This window comes from Chrysochloris asiatica, unplaced genomic scaffold, assembly GCF_000296735.1.
Source record: "Chrysochloris asiatica unplaced genomic scaffold, ChrAsi1.0 scaffold00107, whole genome shotgun sequence".
Taxonomy (NCBI): Eukaryota; Metazoa; Chordata; class Mammalia; order Afrosoricida; family Chrysochloridae; genus Chrysochloris; species Chrysochloris asiatica.
In genome coordinates, this window is record NW_006408625.1 from 143,146 (window position 1) to 164,264 (window position 21,119).

General features: G+C 39.5%; 1 protein-coding gene across 1 annotated transcript in view; it reads right to left on the reverse strand.

The window, feature by feature from the left end:
* The window catches only part of ZCCHC6 (zinc finger, CCHC domain containing 6), a 65,570-nt gene that overhangs the window by 30,558 nt on the left and 13,893 nt on the right, over positions 1 to 21,119 (reverse strand). The window contains 12 exon segments of the mRNA XM_006867626.1: positions 410 to 467; positions 2,668 to 2,768; positions 3,288 to 3,374; positions 4,912 to 5,062; positions 5,445 to 6,517; positions 7,945 to 8,125; positions 11,411 to 11,566; positions 14,696 to 14,815; positions 15,697 to 15,823; positions 16,698 to 16,767; positions 18,555 to 18,606; positions 20,250 to 20,338. Of these exon segments, the coding sequence (XP_006867688.1) occupies positions 410 to 467; positions 2,668 to 2,768; positions 3,288 to 3,374; positions 4,912 to 5,062; positions 5,445 to 6,517; positions 7,945 to 8,125; positions 11,411 to 11,566; positions 14,696 to 14,815; positions 15,697 to 15,823; positions 16,698 to 16,767; positions 18,555 to 18,606; positions 20,250 to 20,338 (2,265 nt within the window).

Below are 21,119 nucleotides of genomic sequence, written 5' to 3' on the forward strand. Positions count from 1 at the left end.
TATGAATTGACTGATGATGTACCCTGTAAACTTTCACTCAATCCACAATAAAAACCTTAAATTAAAAAAACAAACAAACAAAAACTGCACTGTGGTGTTTACAGAGCTGCCAGGTAATGCACTCAACTCCAAGGTCAGGTTGAATGACAAGGTGGGAAGTTCAAACTCACAAGCTGCTCCCTGGAAACCCTATACAGGGTCACTATAAGTCGGAACTGACTCTCAACCACACTTAACAACAACAACAACCAAAATGCACATAAAGCATCAATTCCTCTGTGTTTCACACTTATATACACAAGACTTGTTAAAAGACATACATGCTATAAATTAGCATTATACTGCTTCATTGGCATTAGCAAATTTCTAAGCATGCAAAACATTAATAAGAAAAAATTTATAGAGATACCTGAATGTTTTCTGAGGAATCTTGCTAATTCTTTAATAGTTCTTACACAATCCAATCCCTGCAACAAAGGTGGCACAAAAACTGAATTCAAAATGGAAGACAGATTCTTGATCTGGTCACAGTTGCCATTATCTTCAGAAATCATAAAATTAATTTTAACTCATTCTACATACACTTTTCCAAACTAGGCAAACTAATTACTTTTAGAGGTGCAACAAAGACTGAAACGGGGCAGTAAATTTACGGGCCCAGGCCACCTGCAAAGTCTCAGAATGACAGGCAGGAACACCCATTCTTTTCTACTATGCAATGACATTACTCCTGAGTACCCAAGATGCCCACAGAAATACGAGGGGCTCCTCGGCTCCAGGTTATTTATTCCAAGCAGACTTTCCTTAGAGCTTAACGAAGAGCTATGAAGGATTGTGGAAAGTGATTAAGTGATTATGCTCACATTATTTTCCCATGGTGGTGGTGGTGGTGACGTCTTGTGGAGTTGGTTTTGACTCATAGCAACCCTGTACAGGGTTTCCGAGGCTGTAAATCTTTATGGGAACAGAAAGCCTCATCTTTCTCCCGCGAAAACAGCTGGTAGTTTTGAACTGCTGACCTTGCAGCCTGATTCATAACCACTATGCTACCAGAGCTCCTTTATTTCCCCATTGTTGTTGTTGTAATGTGCCATGGAATTGGTTCAGACTCATAGCGACCCTGTACAGGGTTTCCGAGGCTGTAGATCTTTACGGGAGCAGAAAGCCTCATCTTTCTCCTGTGGAACAGCTGGTAGTTTCGAACTGTTGACCCTGAGGTTCACAGCCCAATTCGTAACCACTATGCTACCAGAGCTCCTTTTATTTCCCCACAGGGCTAGCAAAAACTAAATGCACAAATCAAACTCATATAGAAATGATTACTATTTCAAAAGTTCACACCTAAATTTATTTTGATCGTTATATATATCCCAAGACATAAATAGAATTCTACTTAGGAAATGTCCTCAAAATTCATTTATAAGCTGTGTTTTAAAAAAAAAAAGCTTAAGAAGGTATGATAGGACATTCTATGTGCAGACTTATGCTTGCTTATCCATGTTATTCATAAAGTGTGGGCCAGGAAAGTTGTGGCTATTTGCCCAAGATACATCTTCATAAGACAAAGACTTAAAACTAAGAAGAGGTGTAAAAAAAAAAAAACAAAAAAAAACATCAACAGCAGCATCACTCTGGCATCTATTTATTATACTATCTGGGCTGTTATTAATGACCTCTGAGACTTTACACCTCCATACAGTACTTTATAAGGAGCTCTGATAGGGGTAGTGATTACGAGTTGGGCTACTAATCTCACGATCAGCAGTTCAATAACTACCAGCTGATCTGAGGGAGAAAGATGAGGCTTTCTGCTCCAGTAAATATTTACAGTCATGCAGGGTCACTATGAGTCAGAACCGACTCCATGGCACGTAACCACCACCACCACAGTACTTTGTTTTATAAGTGCTTTCATATACGTCAGGGGCTGTCAAAACTTTCCCTGTAAAGGGTCCGAGAGTAACTATTTTCAGCTCTGTGGGTTATATGGCTTCTGTTACGACTCATCTCTGCAGTTACAGAGCCAAGGTTGCCACAGACAACGTGCAAATGTGTAGGTACGGTTGTGCTCTGACAAAACTTCAGTTACAAAAACAGGCAGTGGGCTAAATTTTGGTCCAGAGTCCTAGTTTTCTGAATCCTGACACACATTATCCAAGGTAATGTACACAACCATTTCCTGAAGAATAGGAATTATTTCCAATGTACAGTAATCTACCCAAGACCACATATTTAGGCACCGACAAAACCAAGTCTGTCTCAAATCCAGCCTCAGGAGCAAGTGCTCCCATCATTGTACCACTCTGCCTTCTTGGTAAAAAGCATGACAGAACTCATGTGGGTGTGTTGGCCAAGTGCCTATGACAGTGACAGAAGTTGATTTGACAGAATTATTTTCAACTCTTTTTTGTACTACAGGTCGAAGAATTGGTGTGTGGTTCTGTACTGTAAGCGCTCCTTGGAAAACCAACATAAGAGTCACTATGAGTCAGAACTGACTTGATAGCCCTTAACAACTCCTCACATTTTCCTTAAAGCTTCTTAATGCATTTGGCCAGACAGATTGGTATGCCCTGAGAAATGTGGAAAGCACCAAGTTGAACTGTCTGTCAAGGCTATTCAACTCATGCTGCCACAGTACATGGATGTTTTATGTGGTCACTGTACCTCAGCAGTTTCGCGTCCATTAATTGTCATACACACATCAAGGTCACTGTGTTTGAACCCAAATCCATTTTTGGAGGAGCCAAACAAGCTCAATTTAGTTCCTGCATAGGGATATATGAAACATCAAAATTAATTACCTGAGTACATTCAATTTTCTAATCAAAATGGCTCTCTCATGAATCAAAAACACCCAGCTATTAACCTTTCCATTTTCATCCTACTGTTACAGTAGTGTCTTAGTACAATGTTTCTCTCAATGTATACTTTAAATAAACACAAGCTGTGTATTGCATGAAAGATAACCAGAAGCCACTTTAGTCTGAAATGCCAACATTTCAAGGAAATGCAAACTTGCTACTTTTTGAACAAGTGCACTCTTTGGAGCTGTGAACTTGGACTAAATAGAAGCCTAGGTAAAATTCACTAATAATCTGCTAATAAGATCTGTATTACATTGTTACCATAGTCTCTGTTGGTAAACAAGGCTTTAGCAGACCAAAGAGCATATTTACTACATCCAATCAACTGAAACCCCGCTTACACCTCAGGGAGTACGTATTTTGAAGAAACGGGTGTCACCTTTATTGTCTTAATAAAAAATTTTTTTAAAAAAGATTTACCTGGAAACTCTTGTCTTATGAAACTTTCTAGGTTTTGCCGAATATGTTCACGAGCCTGATCGTCTAAAATTGTTGGAGAAAAATCTTCTGTTTAAAATAAATAGACACATTTAGAATAAAAAAGGACTGTTGACATTCTTAGAAAAGGTGAAACAAAGTATCTTCTATAAAATAAACTTTTAACAACAACCCCTATATTTTGTGTGTCTTCTGAGTAGGTAATAATAGCACTGCAAAATAAAGACAGCTTTTTATCTCTTTTAAAAAAGAAAACTACACTTGAAATGGAAACTAAATGGACCAAGGTTCTGCACCTGGGTTTCAGAGAACCCCAAGGGTCTATAAAGGTGGTCTTCAGGGAACACCTCCGGGTATAAATACCAAAGTTGTGTGCATGTATATACAGTAAAACCTGTGAAAGTTACAACCTGTCTATAGTAGAAACATGCCAGAGAAGGAAATGCAAATAATTTCCACTAAAATAGTAAAGCTGTTAAGACTGTATCCTGTCAAAGGTGGAAAACCTGTGAGACCCAGACAAGCCAGAATTTCAGCTCTCATAGGGTTCACTATGTATTATGCTTTTGTCTAGACAGAACCCCCAGTACTTTTTATTCCCAACAGATCATAATCTCCACAATGTTTCTTTTGTTTAAATCACTGGTTCAAAACAAAGCATCTTCTGGTAAAGATGGACTTGTCAAAATGTAGTAATCGGATGCGTCACGTTCCTTTGAGCAACTGAATGGCTTTCTTTTAACTTCTGAACATTTTACTGTGGTTTGGGGATAAGTTCATAGAGTAAATCAGATCCCCATTTATCAATTTAGACCCATTTTGTTCTGTGACATGAGCTGAAATCCTCTCAGCGTAACCGCACTCATTCTACTTCCGCCCTCTTCCCCAATGCACATGTCTCTATTTTTTTTTTCCTTCCTCTGTAGAACTTTATACCAATGCTTTCCCAAATGGATCTTCCTTAAAAGGGTGTTATGTAGGTTATTAATCAGTTTTGATTAAAAGTATTCTATGTGCAAAATTTAGAAACAATGATTTAAAGAGTCAAGCAGAATTTTAAAACAGTACGTCTCAGAAGATTTTATTTTGTTAAGAGCTGTTGAGTTGGTTCTGACTCATAGTGACCCTGTACAAGGTTTCCAAACAGCAGCTGGTGGGTTTGAACTGACAACCATATGGTTAGCAGTCCAGCGCTTATCCTACAGCGCCATACCAGGACTTCATTTTGCTAATATGCCCAAGAAATCTCTAAGAGGCAGTGTGCAGAATTATTCCCTACTTGGCCTACTTGGCCTGTAAACTACTTCTTGTAATGAAATAGTATTAAATGCACTTAGGAAGAATCTCAAGGAACAAAAGCTGGGAAATACTAGTATTCAAACCTGGTGTGGCGCTATAGGATAAGCATTAGACTGCAAAGTCAGTTTGTACCTCAAGGAGACAGTTGAAACCCACCAGCTGCTCCTCAGAAACACTATACAGGGTTGTTATGAGTCAGAACCGACTTGACCGCACTTAACAACAACCTTAAAGGAATCCTCCCTGTCTCCTTTCCTTGACAACTGTCAAGGCCTTAAGAGGGGTTACAGGATAGTAAACCACTTACTAAAACACTGGAAACAAACTTGATCTAAGATACTTGTAAATTTGGGTGTTAATGGGGGCAAAGGCTCCAGCTGGATTCTCTTGAAGTCTTCAGGACAGTCCTTCTTTAGATGACCCTCTCGTTTGCAAAAGCTGCATACCACTGTAGGAGACTGCAGGAACATGGAAAAGCAAAACAAAGACTTAAGCCTAATGTTGCAAAGCAAAGCGATTTTAAAGTCTATTTTCTATTTCCCCTAATATTGAAAATAGTAATGTGTCGCTACTGTAAACTACCTAAGAGTGGGGAACACTCATAAGGTACACCCAAGAGTTTTATCTCTGTCTTCACTGCCAACAGCATTGCTTTCCTTTCTCTTATGCAAACTCCCAAGAGTTGTCTGAAGTAGGGAAGTGTACAAATAGCTGTATTACAATGAAACATCTGACTGTTAATCACTACCAAAAAAAAAAAAAGCCTTGCTCTAGTATTGAGAACTGAAATGCCATGCATTAAAGTGTCCTAGCTCTCAGACTAACAGTGGCACTGATTACCTTGCCTTTGGTGAAGATGACTTTACTGAATTCATAGAAGAGATCAGACTGGTCCTCAGCTGAATTTTCCTCACATACATTTTCTTCCTTAAGGCTTATTTTATTCAGTTCCACTAGTAGAGTGCCATCTGCACATTCTTTCAAGTCTTCGTACTTGGTAGACTCGCCCAATTCCTCATCCTCTTCAGACAAGGCATCCTCCTCCCCTGATCCAGTGCAGGCATTGTCTAATTCATCTTCATTGGCAATGCCTTCCTCATCTTCCCTTTGGTTAATGGTGAGCCTGGGCTCTTCTTCCTCCTCCTCTTCTTCCTCCTCCTCTTCATCAGAGTGAATGGTTTCTGATGTGTGGCTCTTTTCTGAAGGAGCAAAGCGGTTTAGGGAGTCTTCCAGTTCATCTGTACCTTCTAGGCTTTCTTCATCAACATCAGCTTTGACAACCATAGTAACAAATCCATCACAGCCTCGGACTGTAAGATTTCGGTAACCCTCCAAATCCAAAGTCCTGTCATTCTTGTTAGGTGTGCTGTCATAGCTGGCCACTTCTCCATGTCTGTCACTGTGTAAGTCTTGATCATGAGCCGTCACATGTTGCGGGTCCTCTGTCCCAAGTTTTAACTTCTCATTTTCCCCTTCTGCTACTTGATGGTACACAGTAACATCCTCAGCATCATCACCACTGCCTTCTGCCTTGACAGAGTCTGGGCTTTTCTGATGCAGACTGGTGTTTCCCATTTCCCCTGCTAGTGGGTCTCTGGGGTGATCGGCAGTCTGTTTAAGAGCGAGTGGCTGGACTTTGTGGGTGTTCGCAGTTGGAGCAATAGCACCAGAACCCTGAGTCAAAATGGAGTCATTAAGGCTGTCATGGTGCACAGCTGGGTCAGGATTTATTACTTCTTTAGAATGTTCTGAAGTACCTGGGACTACAGTCACAGGCTTTGGAAGGTTGGATTTTGTCGTTTTGTGTGGAAGAGCAAAGTATTTATATGTTGTTCTTAAACAATGAAGTATATACTCAAACAGGGGTTGACTATTTAGGGTCCTTGCCACATTCCTTTTAACAGAGTACGGATCTGAAACAAAATAAAAGCCACCATATCAGACATGTGCATTCTGCGTTTTAAAAATTAACTGGCCATAGGTTAAATCAGATAGTTAATCAACAATATAACTGATCATGTACTGTATTTACAGCTTTAAAGACAATAGTCAGGGATGGGGAGCAAGCATCAATGGTTGAAGAATACAATGTAGACATGTTTTCTAAAGTATCTTCTCTGCGAAGAGAGCCCGTTCTGCTCAGAACCAGTACCCCTTTCCCTATTTTGCTCTGTGACTCTGGAGGTAGGACCGATGGCACCAGCCTTGCTCTTGTGCCCTCGGGAAGGAAGGTCTTCCCGACAGGCACCACTGAGGGCTCTGCCTCCCCACGCAGCCAGGCCCTGTGCTTTGTAGAGCTTACCTCCACTCTTCTGCCCTGGGGAGCCCCATCACTGAATTGGCTGGACTGACTTTCAGGGGCCAGAGGGAGGCACCGGGAGGAGACACCACTTCTCTCAATCTTTTCTCCTCCCCTAGAACTCCAGCAGGTTAGGCAATTGGCCAGAAGAGCTGAGCCAGAGAAACTGCAGGGGAGGGTTTAAACATGTGAGATCCCCGTGACGGCACATAGAATTTATGCAAAATGCAAAAAAAAAAAAAAAAAAAAACCACCAAAAAAAAAACCCCTCTCTTATGCAACAGAAACGCTTGGAAAAAAAAAAAAAAAAAATCAAGCAAACGTAAGAGATTCCCATTGAAGGAGGAGAATTAGATTTGTAGAGGGGTTTCAACCTCCTGACTGTGAAAAGCCGAGAAGAGTTAGTCCTGTCATGGAAGTCTACAGAGCTCATGACTGTGTGTTTTACACAGTGGTCTCCGTGAAACAAGCCTTCTTCACTAGGGAGGTGTTTCCATGAATATGAGCTGCACGTTACTGTGGGCCTTTCAACAAATACCTGTTCTTTGCCTTTATGGAGAAGAATCCAGCTAAGTGCAAAGCTTAGATAGCCTGGTAATTGTAAGTATTTTTCAGAATATTTACCTCATCATTGCAAAACTAAACAACATCAACAACCATTCCAAGAAAGCACTGAATTTAAAATCCAAAAGTGAGAACAGTAAAGAGGAAAGGGGATCCACACATCACTTGGTGAAAATACGTGGCCATGTTTACGTTAAGAGATTTACAAAGAAAGTAGGACTCAGCCAGCCATGATTCTAATTGCTTACGTAATTAAGATGTTTTATTGAGGCATTTAAAAAACACAGGATGAAATGTTTGGATCTTGGAGTGATCCACTGTAACACATGAAAGTTTCTGACTATTTATGTCACCTTTGAGACCAGGCCTACCTTACATGTAGGAGCTGAAAAGAGACTGAAATAAAAGGCATGCTGTTAGACTGGTACCTTTAAAACTAAACAAGTAAAGGAGGTCAAGGCAGACATTCTGAGATACCTTCAATGGCAATGCGCTTTTTGGGCCAGTCCTTTGATTCACGAGACACAGATTCTTTGACACGTATACTTATCACTAAATCAGCCAAATTAAATTCTAAATCATAGAATCGAAGCAATTCCACCCAGAGCTGGCCAATTGGTACTGAAGGCTGGTGCTTTAAGTCAAATATTAATGGTACCTATTAATAGCAAAGAGAAAACATACAGGTTATCTCAGATGTCAGCACAATCTGAAGAACTAAAGATGAGTCAAGCATCAAATTTAAAAATCTGAAACCCACAGCAAAGACCAGATAAATCAAATTCTGGGTTCTGTTTTGCTTGCTGGTAAAACAGTATTACTCCACTGCACCCTTGGGAAGACAGTATTTTGAAAACACAGTCATTGTCATAGGGGTAGACAAGACCAGTTTCATTACACCAGAGACCTTTTCCTATCATTTTGAAATAGTAAACATGGGAGAAAGGACTGTGTGTGGGCTGCTACTACTCTCCGTAGTGAACTTTCCTGTTACTGCTGTACATTTAACAGTTATAGACACAGAACTGGACAGCAGCTAGAGGCACAGAGGGAAAGGGGCACCCACCTCTCATTTGCCCTGAGAAGCTACATAAACACACTGAATCTGCTAGTGGCCAATCATTTTAATGCTGAGTAACAACAGCTGGTATTAGAGACAGACACTGGTCTAGGTTAGTTGAACTGGTACGGCCGTATCGTATAGTACAGTCATTTGACTCTTACAGTCCTACACCTTATTAAGTTGGACTATTCCATGCGGTACCATATTGGAAAGTGTATAGGACTTAAAATAGGGCAAAACTGGGTCCAAATACTGATTCTGCCACTTGACAGTGAACTAGTTTCATCATTCTCAGATGAGAAGTGTATAGCACAGTAGCTCCAAGACCTGGCTCTGGAATGGACAACCTTAGGTTTGAAATTCAACTAGCTGTGTATGATCTTGGTCAAAGTATCGAAACTGTCTAAAACTTGGTTTCCTCATCTGAAAAATGGGATAACAGTACCCACCTCATAGGGTTGTTGGGAGGACTGAATGAGATAGTGCCTGTAAAGGCCTTAGCACAGTGCCTGGCACACAGTGTTCAAAAAATGGTCGCTATCATTATCTGCAGAGTAGGGCTGATACCACCTACAACACAGGATAGTTATGAGGATTAAGTCAGAAACAAGGGAAAGCATCTGCCAGACTTGGTTCGCGTATTTTTTCACTTAAGTCTTTTTACATACAAAAAAATCCATATACCCTAGATGCCTGATGTCAGAACTGTAAGATGCTCTTATGCGGTGCTCTAGTTCAACTCCCTTACTTACAAAGAGAGGGAGTTGAAGGCCACTGAGTTCAGATGGCCCATCAGAAGACGACACTGCTGGTCAGTGGCGGGAGGAGAACATCCCCTGATCCCAGAACAGTGCTCTTCACCACACCATATAAGCTCATCAAAGTCTAGATCACTCTTGATTACTCCTCCAAACAGCACAAAATACAAAAATATTTCATTGGATTTAGAGCAAGTTTTGCTTTCACATTATCCCTATAATTTTTCCCCTCTAGGGTCACTATGAGTCAGAACTGACTCCACGGCACTTAACAACAAGTGACATAAATTATTTATAACCTCACTTTATAATAACAAGCTTCAAAATTAGAGGCTGGGTATTTTACTAACCACTGAATATCAACCTCAGAGGTTCTGTCAAATAAGACAGAGTGATCTGATGCAATTACAGAGCAGAAGTGACTGAAATGGAAGGTGCTCAGGTCCTACACACTGCGGATGAGGACACAAAGGAAGCCTCCAGAAACTGAAAGCCTAATGCAAGTTTTCTCTCTTCATCCACAACCTCTTCCAGAATTACAATGTGATTTTAAAGCATCTCAGTGAAAAAACTTGGCAACACCGTAACATCAACTAAAGAAACATTGCATACTGGTACATCGCTTATTTTAAAAATGTATTTAAGTAAAGAACACTTTCTTGGAATAAATAAATAAGCATAACAGCTAACATTTACTAAGTGCTTACCATACGCTTGGCACTGAGCCAAGCAGTCTATAAATCAGTGACCCTGTGTGTCCTGGTATGGTGTTATGGGATAAGCACTGGACTGCTAACTACAAGGTTGGTGGTTAAAACCCACCAGCTGCTCCTTGGAAACCCTATAAAGGGTTGCTGTGAGTCAGAACCGACTCGATGGCACTTAACAACAACATGAGAGGGTACCGATGTTATCCCCATTTATAGATGAGGAAACTGGGTCAGAGAAAGGTTAAGTTGTCATAAGACAAGCTAGGAAGTGGGGGGCTTGGGTACAAATACCTGTATTCTGACTCCATCACCTGTACTATTACACAGTACTAGAACCCCAAAATAGATCATCAAATAAAAGCTGTTCTGGTGGCTTCTGGAGTAGGGTGGTACCATCTCCCTCCTCTCCCTTATCCTCAAGGATTCTAGAAAACACAACTGAAAGCAAAACCTATGACTTACCATAATTTCAACTTAGGTGTGAGTAAACTATGGATTAAGGAGCCCTGGTATTGTAGTGGGTCACAGGTTGGGCTGCTAATCTAACAGCCACTCCATGGAAGAAAGAGGAAGTTCTTTGCTCCTGTAAAGATTTACAGCCTCAGAAACTCTATACAGGGCAGCTATGATTGGAACTGACTCTATGCAGCAGCAGCAGTAGCAGCAGCAACAAAACTATGGATTAGACTTGTTTGTGAATCTCGGTCTCCAAAGTATTTTATTGGTAGTACCGTCATTTCACAGTCCTGCTGTGGCGCTGTGGGTTAATGCGCCAGCCTGCAAAGCCATTTGAACTGCAAGGTCGGCGGTTCAAGCTCACCAGCTGCTCCTCAGAAACCCTATACAGACAGGGTCGCTATGGGTCGGGATAGACTAATGGCACTTAACAACAACTGTCATTTCACCCCAAAGGGTCAAGGGTGAGAGACCATTGACAATTCACAAATTTAGGGCAGAATTCTATTATTACCAGTCTAATTACAATGCTAGATTTCCATTTGAAAGTCAATTGGCAATTCTTTCTTTGTTCATAAATAAATTCTGAACCCAAGGGTCAGGTTGAAGACAACTACATAGAGCCCTACACTGTCTCACTGTTGCTTTGTAATTTGAGGTTAATTGACTTTTCATAGATATAAACTTCACGGAATCATCTAAGATCGAAGCTTTTTGAAGAAAGGGTTTATCTTTGAATTCGTGCAAAAGGAACCACAAAAACATTTGTGGATTTAACCATCTGAACTTCACCTTCTTTCACTTCTTATATATTCAAGGCACACTAAGATATGAAAATTGCCAAGAAATAGTTACAATAGTTACACAAAGAGTAAAACTGATGAACTTATCAATATTTGTAGTAATGAACATCTGAATTAGAAACAGGTGATAAGACCAGAAACACGAGTACGCACCTGTCCCTTTCTAACTGGCACATCTCTGGGTAGCGAGTCTTCTTTGGTTGGGTCTGTGTCCCCTGTGGCAGCATCAGCATATTCCCACACTACTGAATCTTCTGTAACATCTTTAAGATTGAAGTTCCCTAGTTTGTTTAATGAAAACCCTTCAATCTAGGAAAAAAGCAAAGACAGTCATAAGGTAAAAACAATTTTACATCATATCAAAACTTAATAATGTTGGAATGAATTACTGAAAAGACAACATACTCGAGTTCACTGAAAATACACAAGATATAATTTATGGAATTCATCTGAGACATTGCTAATTTTTTTTTTTTTTTAAAGTGAAAAAAACAAAGTTGTGCTTTGCTAAAATAGTCACGACTGTGAAATCATTCTTTAGTAAATATTCTAAAAGAGGCAAGATGGCCTAGTGGCTAAGGCCATAGGTTCTGTAATAAAACTTAGTCCAAACTCACCAGCAATCCTGGGAAAGTCTACACGGGGTCACTATGAGTCGCAATAGACTCGACAGCACTTCATAACAACAGCCCAAACCTTAGTGCCCTCAAGTACCAGCTGTCTGACCTCAGGAAAGGTGCTTATTTCCTCAGATTCCTGTAAAAATGACTAAAACTAAAACTTTCTTCATGGGACAGCTATGAGAACAAGAAATATAAGGACAGAAAGCACTCAGATACGGAATCTAACACGAAGTAAATGCTCAAGAAGATGCTTAATTTAATAGTTAATTATGGGTAAAAAGGAAATTTCAAAAGCATATTCTGCAAGCAATTAATAGATGTTAATGCAAAAGAAAGTGATTTGAGCTTACAAGGTCTGAGAAGTGTTTTTAAAAAAAAGTTGAACAGATTTCTTTATTGTACAACAGAATTTTTATCAGTTTTTAAACAGACTCACGTATATAATGAATTGGAGGTGGGGGGGTTTATATAGGACCCACCCCACCTCCCAAATGCATAACCACAAAAAATGTAGTACAGTACTTTGTGGGTGTAGCAGACTGAGTAAACTTTCTAGAAGATTCCATGTTGCTCCCTTGCTTTGCTGTTTGCAGGGTCTGGAAAGGCTCTCTGGCCCTTTCCTTCTGATTCAGTTTGGATTTTCCTGGTGTGGTGCTATGGGTTAAAGCATCAGACTGCAAAGCCATTTGAACTGCTAGGTCGGCAGTTTAAGCTCACCAGCTGCTCCTCGGAAACCCTATACAGGGTCGCTATGGGTCGGACTAACTTGTGCTATTCCCTCTGCTTGGAGTGGTCTTCCCCCAACAATTGTGTGGCTCACTTTTCCTCACTTCCTTCAGGATCTGTTCAAATGTCTCTTTCTCTAAATCAGCTTCCTCCCTTTTCATTTTCTGTCCTTCTTGCTCATGTTTACTTTGTCTCAGAGAAATGACCGCTACTGGACAGGTATTTACTTGTGTTTGTTTCTTTCTCTCACCACTTGTATATATGAGAGAGCTTCAAAAAGAAAACTGGATGATTAGAATGAAAATATCATGGAAATTTCCATAAACTTTTGAAACCCCCTCTAGGATGTAACTTATTCTACTTTAGTCTGTATTCCTAGGGCCTGCCAAATAAAGGCCCCTGCTTAATTCTCAGTTCATTAAGTATAAAGAAAAATCCTCAGTAACCATGTTTTCCTGGCATGCACACAGAGTTACAAACTACTGCTCCATAACATATATTTTTCTTGAATGAGAGAAACTTATGCACAGTAAGAAGAAATGTCTAAATAGATGATGTGCTAAACGTGAGATTTTTTTTAAAAAAAACTGTACATAGAAGATTATAGTACGGCTAGGATTATAAATGAGGTTCCTAAGAGATTGGACATAATTTTGACTCTTTGAGACTGTTTCTTCTTATGGTTTTCTAAAGTGTACATAAAAGATGATATTAAAGTTGGATTAAAAATGAGCTTTCTAGGAGATTGAACATAATGTTGATTTTCTGAGGCTATTCCTTCTTAAATCTTACTATTTCATTCTTTGAGTGAGACACTTTTCTAATTTGTCTAAAAAGAAACAGGGTCATATTGTTGAAGTTTAATTCTTCTTGTTGTTATGCTGTGGAGTAAGTTCCAACTCATAGCAAACCAATACAAAATCTCCGAGGCTTTAAATCTTTGCAGGAGCAGAAAACCTCATCATTCTCCCATAATTCTTCTAAAAGATCATCAAACCAATTGCTGTCAGGTTGATTCTGACTCACAGAGACTCTGGAGGGTGGAGTGTTTAACTCTCCCAACCTGGTAGCTCCAAGTCTGTCCACTTGACAGAAGCAGACCGCCACATTTTTCTCACTCTGAGCAGCTCGTGGGTTTGAACTGCTTATTTTTTGGTTAGCAATCAAGTGCTTGACCACTGCACCACCACGGCTACTCTTAGAGACAAGGCCCAATATTATTCAAGAGTCAACTATGAAGCTTGACATCTGTGGTACAGGTAACAATCTCAGTGGTCAGATTGTCTCTCAGTTTTCTGGGTATAAGAAATACAGAAAAATAAAAGATTAGAAATAGAAAGCTATAGTGAATTAAATGTTTCCTACAGTTTGTTTGGAGTCCTGGTATGTATGGTGTTGTGGGTTAATGATCCAGACTGCAAAGCCGTTTCAACTGTAAGGTTGGCAGTTCAATCTCACCAGAAGCTCCTTGGATACCCTTTACAGGGTTGCTATGGGTTGGAACTGACTCAACAGCACTTAACAACAACAACAACAACTGTTTGTTTGGAGGTGATATGTACATTCAAGTATCAAATTAGAAACTGTACCCGAGAAATTCTACCAGATGATAAATTTAACAGAGACTCACAGTTTTTTACCTGAAACCCTCAGGACCACATACATTTCAAAAACTCAAATACATGGATTTTAGAGAGGCAGAATTATCCCTAGCAGGTTATGACACAGCATCTTGTAATCACACGCGTTAATACTTCAGCTGTGAAACATGTAACTATTCATTAGTAGAAGAAGTAAACTCATGTCAGTTCTGCTTAGGCTTTTAGATTTAAAAATTATGCATAAGGCTTTGTTGTTGTTGTTGTTATGTGCCATGGAGTCGGTTCCGACTCATAGCGACCCTGCACAGGGTTTCCGAGGCTGTTAATCTTTACGGGAGCAGAACGCCTCATCTTTCTCCCGTGGAACTGCTGGTAGTTTCGAACTGCTGACCTTACGGTTCGCAGCCCGATTCGTAACCACTACGCTACCAAGGCTTTAGGCCTGTAATAAAATCACTATGAGCTATATAAACAAAAAAGCTTTATACCCATGATCCTAGGTACACTGGCAGAAGGGGCTCTTTCCTCTGCTGAAGAAAGAAAATGGCCATCAGGGCAAACACATAAGCGGGCAAGCCACCTTCTTCAGGACGATCAATACTGCAAAGCTACGAAGGAGAGAAAATAAGAAAAGATTAGTCATTTACTTTATTCTGATGTCGGACTTGATTTGGAGGCTGTTGTGTTTTTCATTTGTTAATGAGCAGTGCTATGAGAAGGTTTCATGCTTTACCTCTCAAACTTTAGCTACGGCCAAGAATCAATCTTGAGAAATTTGGGTCAGATCCCTGAGATTTGGCCCAGAAATAGGATTCCTAATATGGCGCTGTTTAATGTGCTACACTGCAAGGTCGGTCTAAACCCCAAAGTTGGCGGGTCAAGCTCACCAGCAGCTCCTTGATAACCCTACACACGGTCTCTATGAGTCGAAAATAACTCACCAGCACTTAACAACAACAACAGCACCAACATATCGTCTAGAGTTCTAGTGTGGTGCCGCAGGAAAAGTACTAGACTGCTAGCCACAAGATTGGTGGTTCAAACCCACCAGCCACTCCTTGGAACCCATATGCAGGGATGCTAAGAGTCAGAACTAACTGCAGAGTACTTAACAACAATATATCATTTGGGATCCTGTTGTAGTGCTTTAGGATAAGCACTGGACTGCTAACCACAAGTTTAGCAGTTAAAACCCACCAGCCACTCCTTAGAAACCCATACAGGGTTGATATGAGTCAGAACTGACTTGAAGCACTGAACCACAACAATACATCATGCTGAGCTCTTGAAGAATATTGCAACAGTGAAATGGAAACACTGACTTTTCCTTTCTTCAAACCTTAAAATGTCTACTGTATTACTCAGACACATACTTTCAGCGGTTACAAAATGGCAACAAACATGTAGTGAAATGAACTGACTAAAAATCAGAGCACACTGCTGATGCAGACACAGAATGCACTAACACATTTGAAGAAGACAAACCTACCTTTGCCCAGTACCTAAACGCAATCACCAAAGACACCAGTTTTGGTTCCAATTTTCCGAGAGCAGTTAAATGATTTGTCGTCAGACAAGCATTTTCATTTCCTGCACTCACTTTACAAAGCAGACCACTGTTGGGGGCAGGAGGAAGAGGAGATGGGAAGGAAAAAGAGAAAGAAAGAAGTATCACACAGGTATACTTAAATAACAATTGAGTTTTACACTATCCATAAAATACTTTAATGGAAGCTATTTTTTGAGTAAGCCTCAATATTTTTAAAAAGGAAATTCTGAGTTTTTATACATTAAAGGCATTTTAGAGGGGCAGTGCAGATAAGGAAAACATTGTAAAATGTTTCAAAGTGTGTAACCTTAAGTGAGAGTTTTCCCAAGAGTAGGAGGACTCTGCATAATGAGGAATCATTAAAAGTAAGCCAACAGTCAGTGCCCAGGTAAGGGGTCCAGGTGGAGGGAGGACTACACGGCTAAGTCACATGGTACTCAGCACTGCCACAAATGCTGCTAAAGAGGATGGCGAATAAATACGACTAGAGTCAATGACCATATCAGAAGGCAGATATGGGTCAAAATGCTTTGTTTCTTTCCTTTTAAATAACTTTTTGAAGGAAAAAAAGCATTCTTTTCCCTCTTGCCTCAAATGCTAAAAGTATAAGAACAGTGCTAGTAATAAGCATATGAAATAACCAGGTAAAGAATTGATAATTCAGGAACTGTACATTTAAGCTCTATCAAAGTACACACAGAGACCCCATAAGATAAGCACTGGACTGTGAACCATAAGATCGGCAGTGTGAGCCCATCAGGTACTTTTTGGGAGAAAGATAAGGCTTTCTGATCCCGTGAAGATTTATAGCCTCGACAACCCTAAACAGGGTTACTATGAGTTGTAACGGATTTGATGGCACTTAACAACCACCACCACAAAACATATGTGGCTTTTGTTAAGCTAACATTTAATGTGTAAACAGCTTCAAGCAGTGAGACCTTTGCTTTTCCCGGCACACCACCACAGGCACTCTCGCATGGAAATCCGCATCAATGTCAGTAAAAGAATCTGAGAAAAAAGAAGAAAAGATTAAGTAGGTTAACCAAGACTTTGTTTAAAATCATAGTAAGATATAGTACAAGTGTCAGGTAAATAAAAATTCCTATCTTCAAGAACTGAGTGATAAAATTAATTAAAAACCCTTTCACAAAGCTAATGTTTGTTTAGAAATGATGATAAAATGAAATCAGATTATTTAAATGTTATGCAGATAAGAGAATTAGAAATATGAATAGAACATTTAAAACAAAAATGTTAGAAAAGCTGCTAAAACATTCACGGTCAAATGTGCATTGACTTAAGTAAAAAGAAAATTTTAAATGTTTTATTCAACTCAAACAAAAAGGCTGGGAAAGAGTAATTCAAGGGGTAAGACAGTTTTTTAGGAGGCCTATGTGGTGCTGTAGGTAAGCACTGGACAGCAAGAGCTGCTTGAACAAGGTTGGCGGTTCAAATACACCAGCCACTCCTAGGAAATGTGATGCATGGTCATTACGAGTTTGAACCAACTTGACAACACTTAGCAACAGCAACATGTAAACCGTAATAGCCATGGTGGCACAGTGGTTAAGTGCTTGGCTGTGAACTGGAAGGTCAGCAACTTACCAAAAAAAACCAAACTCACGCCATGGAGTCAATTCCAATTCAAAGTTGTAAATCTTTATGGGAACAGAAAACTTTATCTTTCTTCTCTTGGAGTGACTGGAGGATTTGAACTCCAACCTTATCATTAGCAGTCTAGTGCTTACCCTACAGCACCACACCAGGACTCTTCTGTAAAGACTGCTGTTGCTGTTACGTGTCACGGAGTCAGTTCTGACTCACAGCAATCCTGTACAAGGTTTCCAAGGAGCAGCTGGTTAAGTCTAAACCACTGACCTTTTGGTTAGTCCAGTGCTTATTCTACAGTGCCACACCAGAACTTCTAAGGAATCCCATGGGGCAGTTCTACTCTATGTTATAGGGTTGCTCTGGGTCAGAAGTGACTTGATGGCAAAAGGATTTGGGGTATAAACCATATGAAAGTACAAAGCCCCCAGCTGGACATTATGCTAGACAACAATTTGCCACTAATCAAGGGGGACCCCATCGACACACATGTTACAAAGCACTCATTTCAAAGCAGATTATCCTCAACAGTAAATTTATATCACATTTCTTAGTCCTGGTCAAAGACTCATTTACTCTTAAAATAATGATGTTACCACTAAGCTGAAAACTTTACTTGAGAAATGGCAACTCAGTATAATAGATCTAACTAATAATTTATGGCATTTGCTTTGGATATTACTTACATAATAAAAATATATTGCTGCTTTCAAATTTGGGGAAAGAAGATGTATTAAAACTATAGACAGTTGGAAATCTAAAGATGGACATTTTGTAACAAAGAGGGGAGTGATTAATTTATCAGTCTAGGAGCGGAGGACCCTGGGACCATCAATGGAGAAGAGCGAAGAGCGGAATCCTACCCAGAGAGGCAGTGAGGCCTGCGATGGAGGCAGAGAAGACAACGTCAAGAGATGGTGGGGCTGGGGACTCAGGATCAGGAGATGGAAAGGGGCTGAGGACTGTGGTGGTGGGGGGTGTGCAGGCTTACAGGGTACACCCTTTGGTTGGGTGAGGATGCATGGACAGGATGATAATTATGCCAACGAAATGATGGATGATGGAATGAATGTAAAGCTGATGTTCTCCCATGTACACTATCACACAATTCACAATAAAACATTAAAAAATATATAGATATAGACAAAAAATTTTAAGAGTAAACACTGAAAAAAATTTGGCCTTACCACTATTCTTTAAACATTCTTGAACTAGCAAGAGGACATCTGGTTGAGACATCTAGGAAACAAAGCAATGAATTCATCAAATAAGCGGAAAGTACTTTAGCTTCACTAAGATCACATATGGCTAGCTTCCCAAATCAGAAGGGAACACTGCTACCAGAGTTAAGAAACTAATCATGATGCTGTGTGTGAATATCACTTATAGACTGAGAGTTGAGCCCCCAAAAATGAATGAGTGTGGGCAGAAGAGACATACTGTAAGGTTAACTCCTGATTGGGGAATTCTGAGGTAATCAGCATCTTAGCTGATCCATCTCCAAGCTGGAGCTGGAAGTTGTCAACCTGCTAACATTACTTCTAGCTTAACCTACTCCAACAGACTGTTTACTAATCTCCTGCTTTACTCCTGCCTTTCTCTAGTCATTGCCCTGTCCACACAGGAACCAAAATCATTTAAAACCATGGTCATGACCCACCTTAAACCTACCCCTGCTCCCCCAAATCCTTATTATTGTATTTAGGTCAAAATTCAAAGTTCCTTACCATGGTCTACAGGATCCTGGGCCCTAGACCACCTCTCCATCCTAATCTCAAGCTTTCTTTCCCATGGTATACTTACTACCTTCCATTTAATGCCAGGAGTAGCCAAGCCTTTTAGTGATTGTAAATGCTGTTCCCTCTGCCAGAAACGCTCTTGCACCGTTCTCCTCCTGAGTCTGGATCCTTTACATCTTCTAGAGCTCAGTATAAATGTCACCTCCACAAAAAGGCCTTCATAACTGCTCTACGTTGCACATGCCATGTTATTTTCCAAAATTTTGCTTTTTTGCACAGCTCCCATTATACCAGGGGGCTTCAAAACCGTTTGTAGAACAATTCCATCATCTTTTAATCACATTTTCCAGAGACTTTTTGAAACCCCCTTGTAATTACTTATATACTTAATTATCTGCTTCCCTAGAATGAGCACTATGATGAAAGAATCATAAGTTTTGTTCCCCAGAATGGAGTACAGTGCCTAGAACAGAATGCAGGTTCAGTATATATTTGCTAAATAAACTAATAAGGCCAAACAAAAGTAATTTCTATGGTTGGCAAATCACTGATGAAATGGGGGCTGTGTTCCAGGAATCTGGGAACTACCCATGGACAAATGGAGGCAATCTACTAAAGTACCTTCTGGTTTTAAAATTCTGACTCAGAATCTTTTTGAAACATGTTTAAGCCAGAAATCTAGGCTAGGTGTGGTTTGAAAACAAAATTACTTTGAATAAAGTAGAAATGTAAAAGAGGAAATGAAAGAAGAAAGTAAGCTTTTTTATCATAAATGTTTATAAACTTATACCTAAACATAAATGTTTATATACCTATCTATACTGTTGAAAATCTGAAATCCTTCCCTGTCATTGGAAAGATTATTCTACCAAGAGAATTTATTCTTTTTAAGTTAACAGAACCCAGGACTCTATTAGACTCACATGGTTGAAACCAGTGTTTGAAGTTTTGCATAAAAGCAGATCAATCTGTAGAGAGTTTTTTTTTAAAGCTCTGAATTTGAAGGCAGAGACTCAGTTTGGGGAAAGAAAAATGTCAGAATTCTACTTAAAGTATCTTCGAGTATCTAAAATGCATTTATATGTAGCTCACATTTGAAAGAAATTTTCTCAAATCAGTCTGAAAATTCAGAAATGTACTTACAATGGCTGGAAATTGGATGTCTATGTTTACATCTGAATTTTTGAAACCAAATCGGCTACAAGATGACCCGTATAATCTCAAAGAACAATCTAAAAAGTAAATTTTAAAAAGGCATCTATTAAAGTCAAATTTCTCAAAAATAATAACCCAAACAACACTGTTCTTTCAAATTGGAATCATCAATTAAAACTACACACAAAGCAAAAGTATTCAAGTTAAGCATAAAGGACAGGAATGGGCAGCTCATTCTCTTGCCTTAATTTCATTTAACAAGGAAGGCTATGCTGATTACAGTTTAGCTTAACAGACACCCCTTTCATATCAGTTTCAAAACATGGTAAAACTTCTATTTTATCATGATCACATTTTATGCAGAAAATACTATCTGCATGGTGGTTTTTGTTTTTTTTTAAAATATGAAAGTTGAAACTTTCTTTTATAAACCATATTTGTTATATATAAGGGAACTTCAAAAACTTTGTGGAAAAATGGAATTAGAAAACAATGGAATTTTTTCATGAACTCTATGAACTGCCATATATATAAGTATAGATAAATATATATGTGTATACACACAGAGAGAGCTATAGCAATAAAAACATGATAAATGGGGAAGAGAATGAAGTGTCAAAGACTTCATTTTGCTTGAATCCATTATCAACATTCATGGAAACAGCAGTCAAGAAAATTAGGGGACTCTGATGTACAAGACCTCTTTAAAGTGTTCAAAAGTAAAGACATCAGTTTGAGAACTAAGGTATACCTGACCCAAGCCATGGTATTTTCAATAGCCTAATATTTATGGGAGTCCTGGTGGGGCACTGTGGATTAATGCGCCAGACTGCGAAGCCATTTGAACTGCAAAGTCGG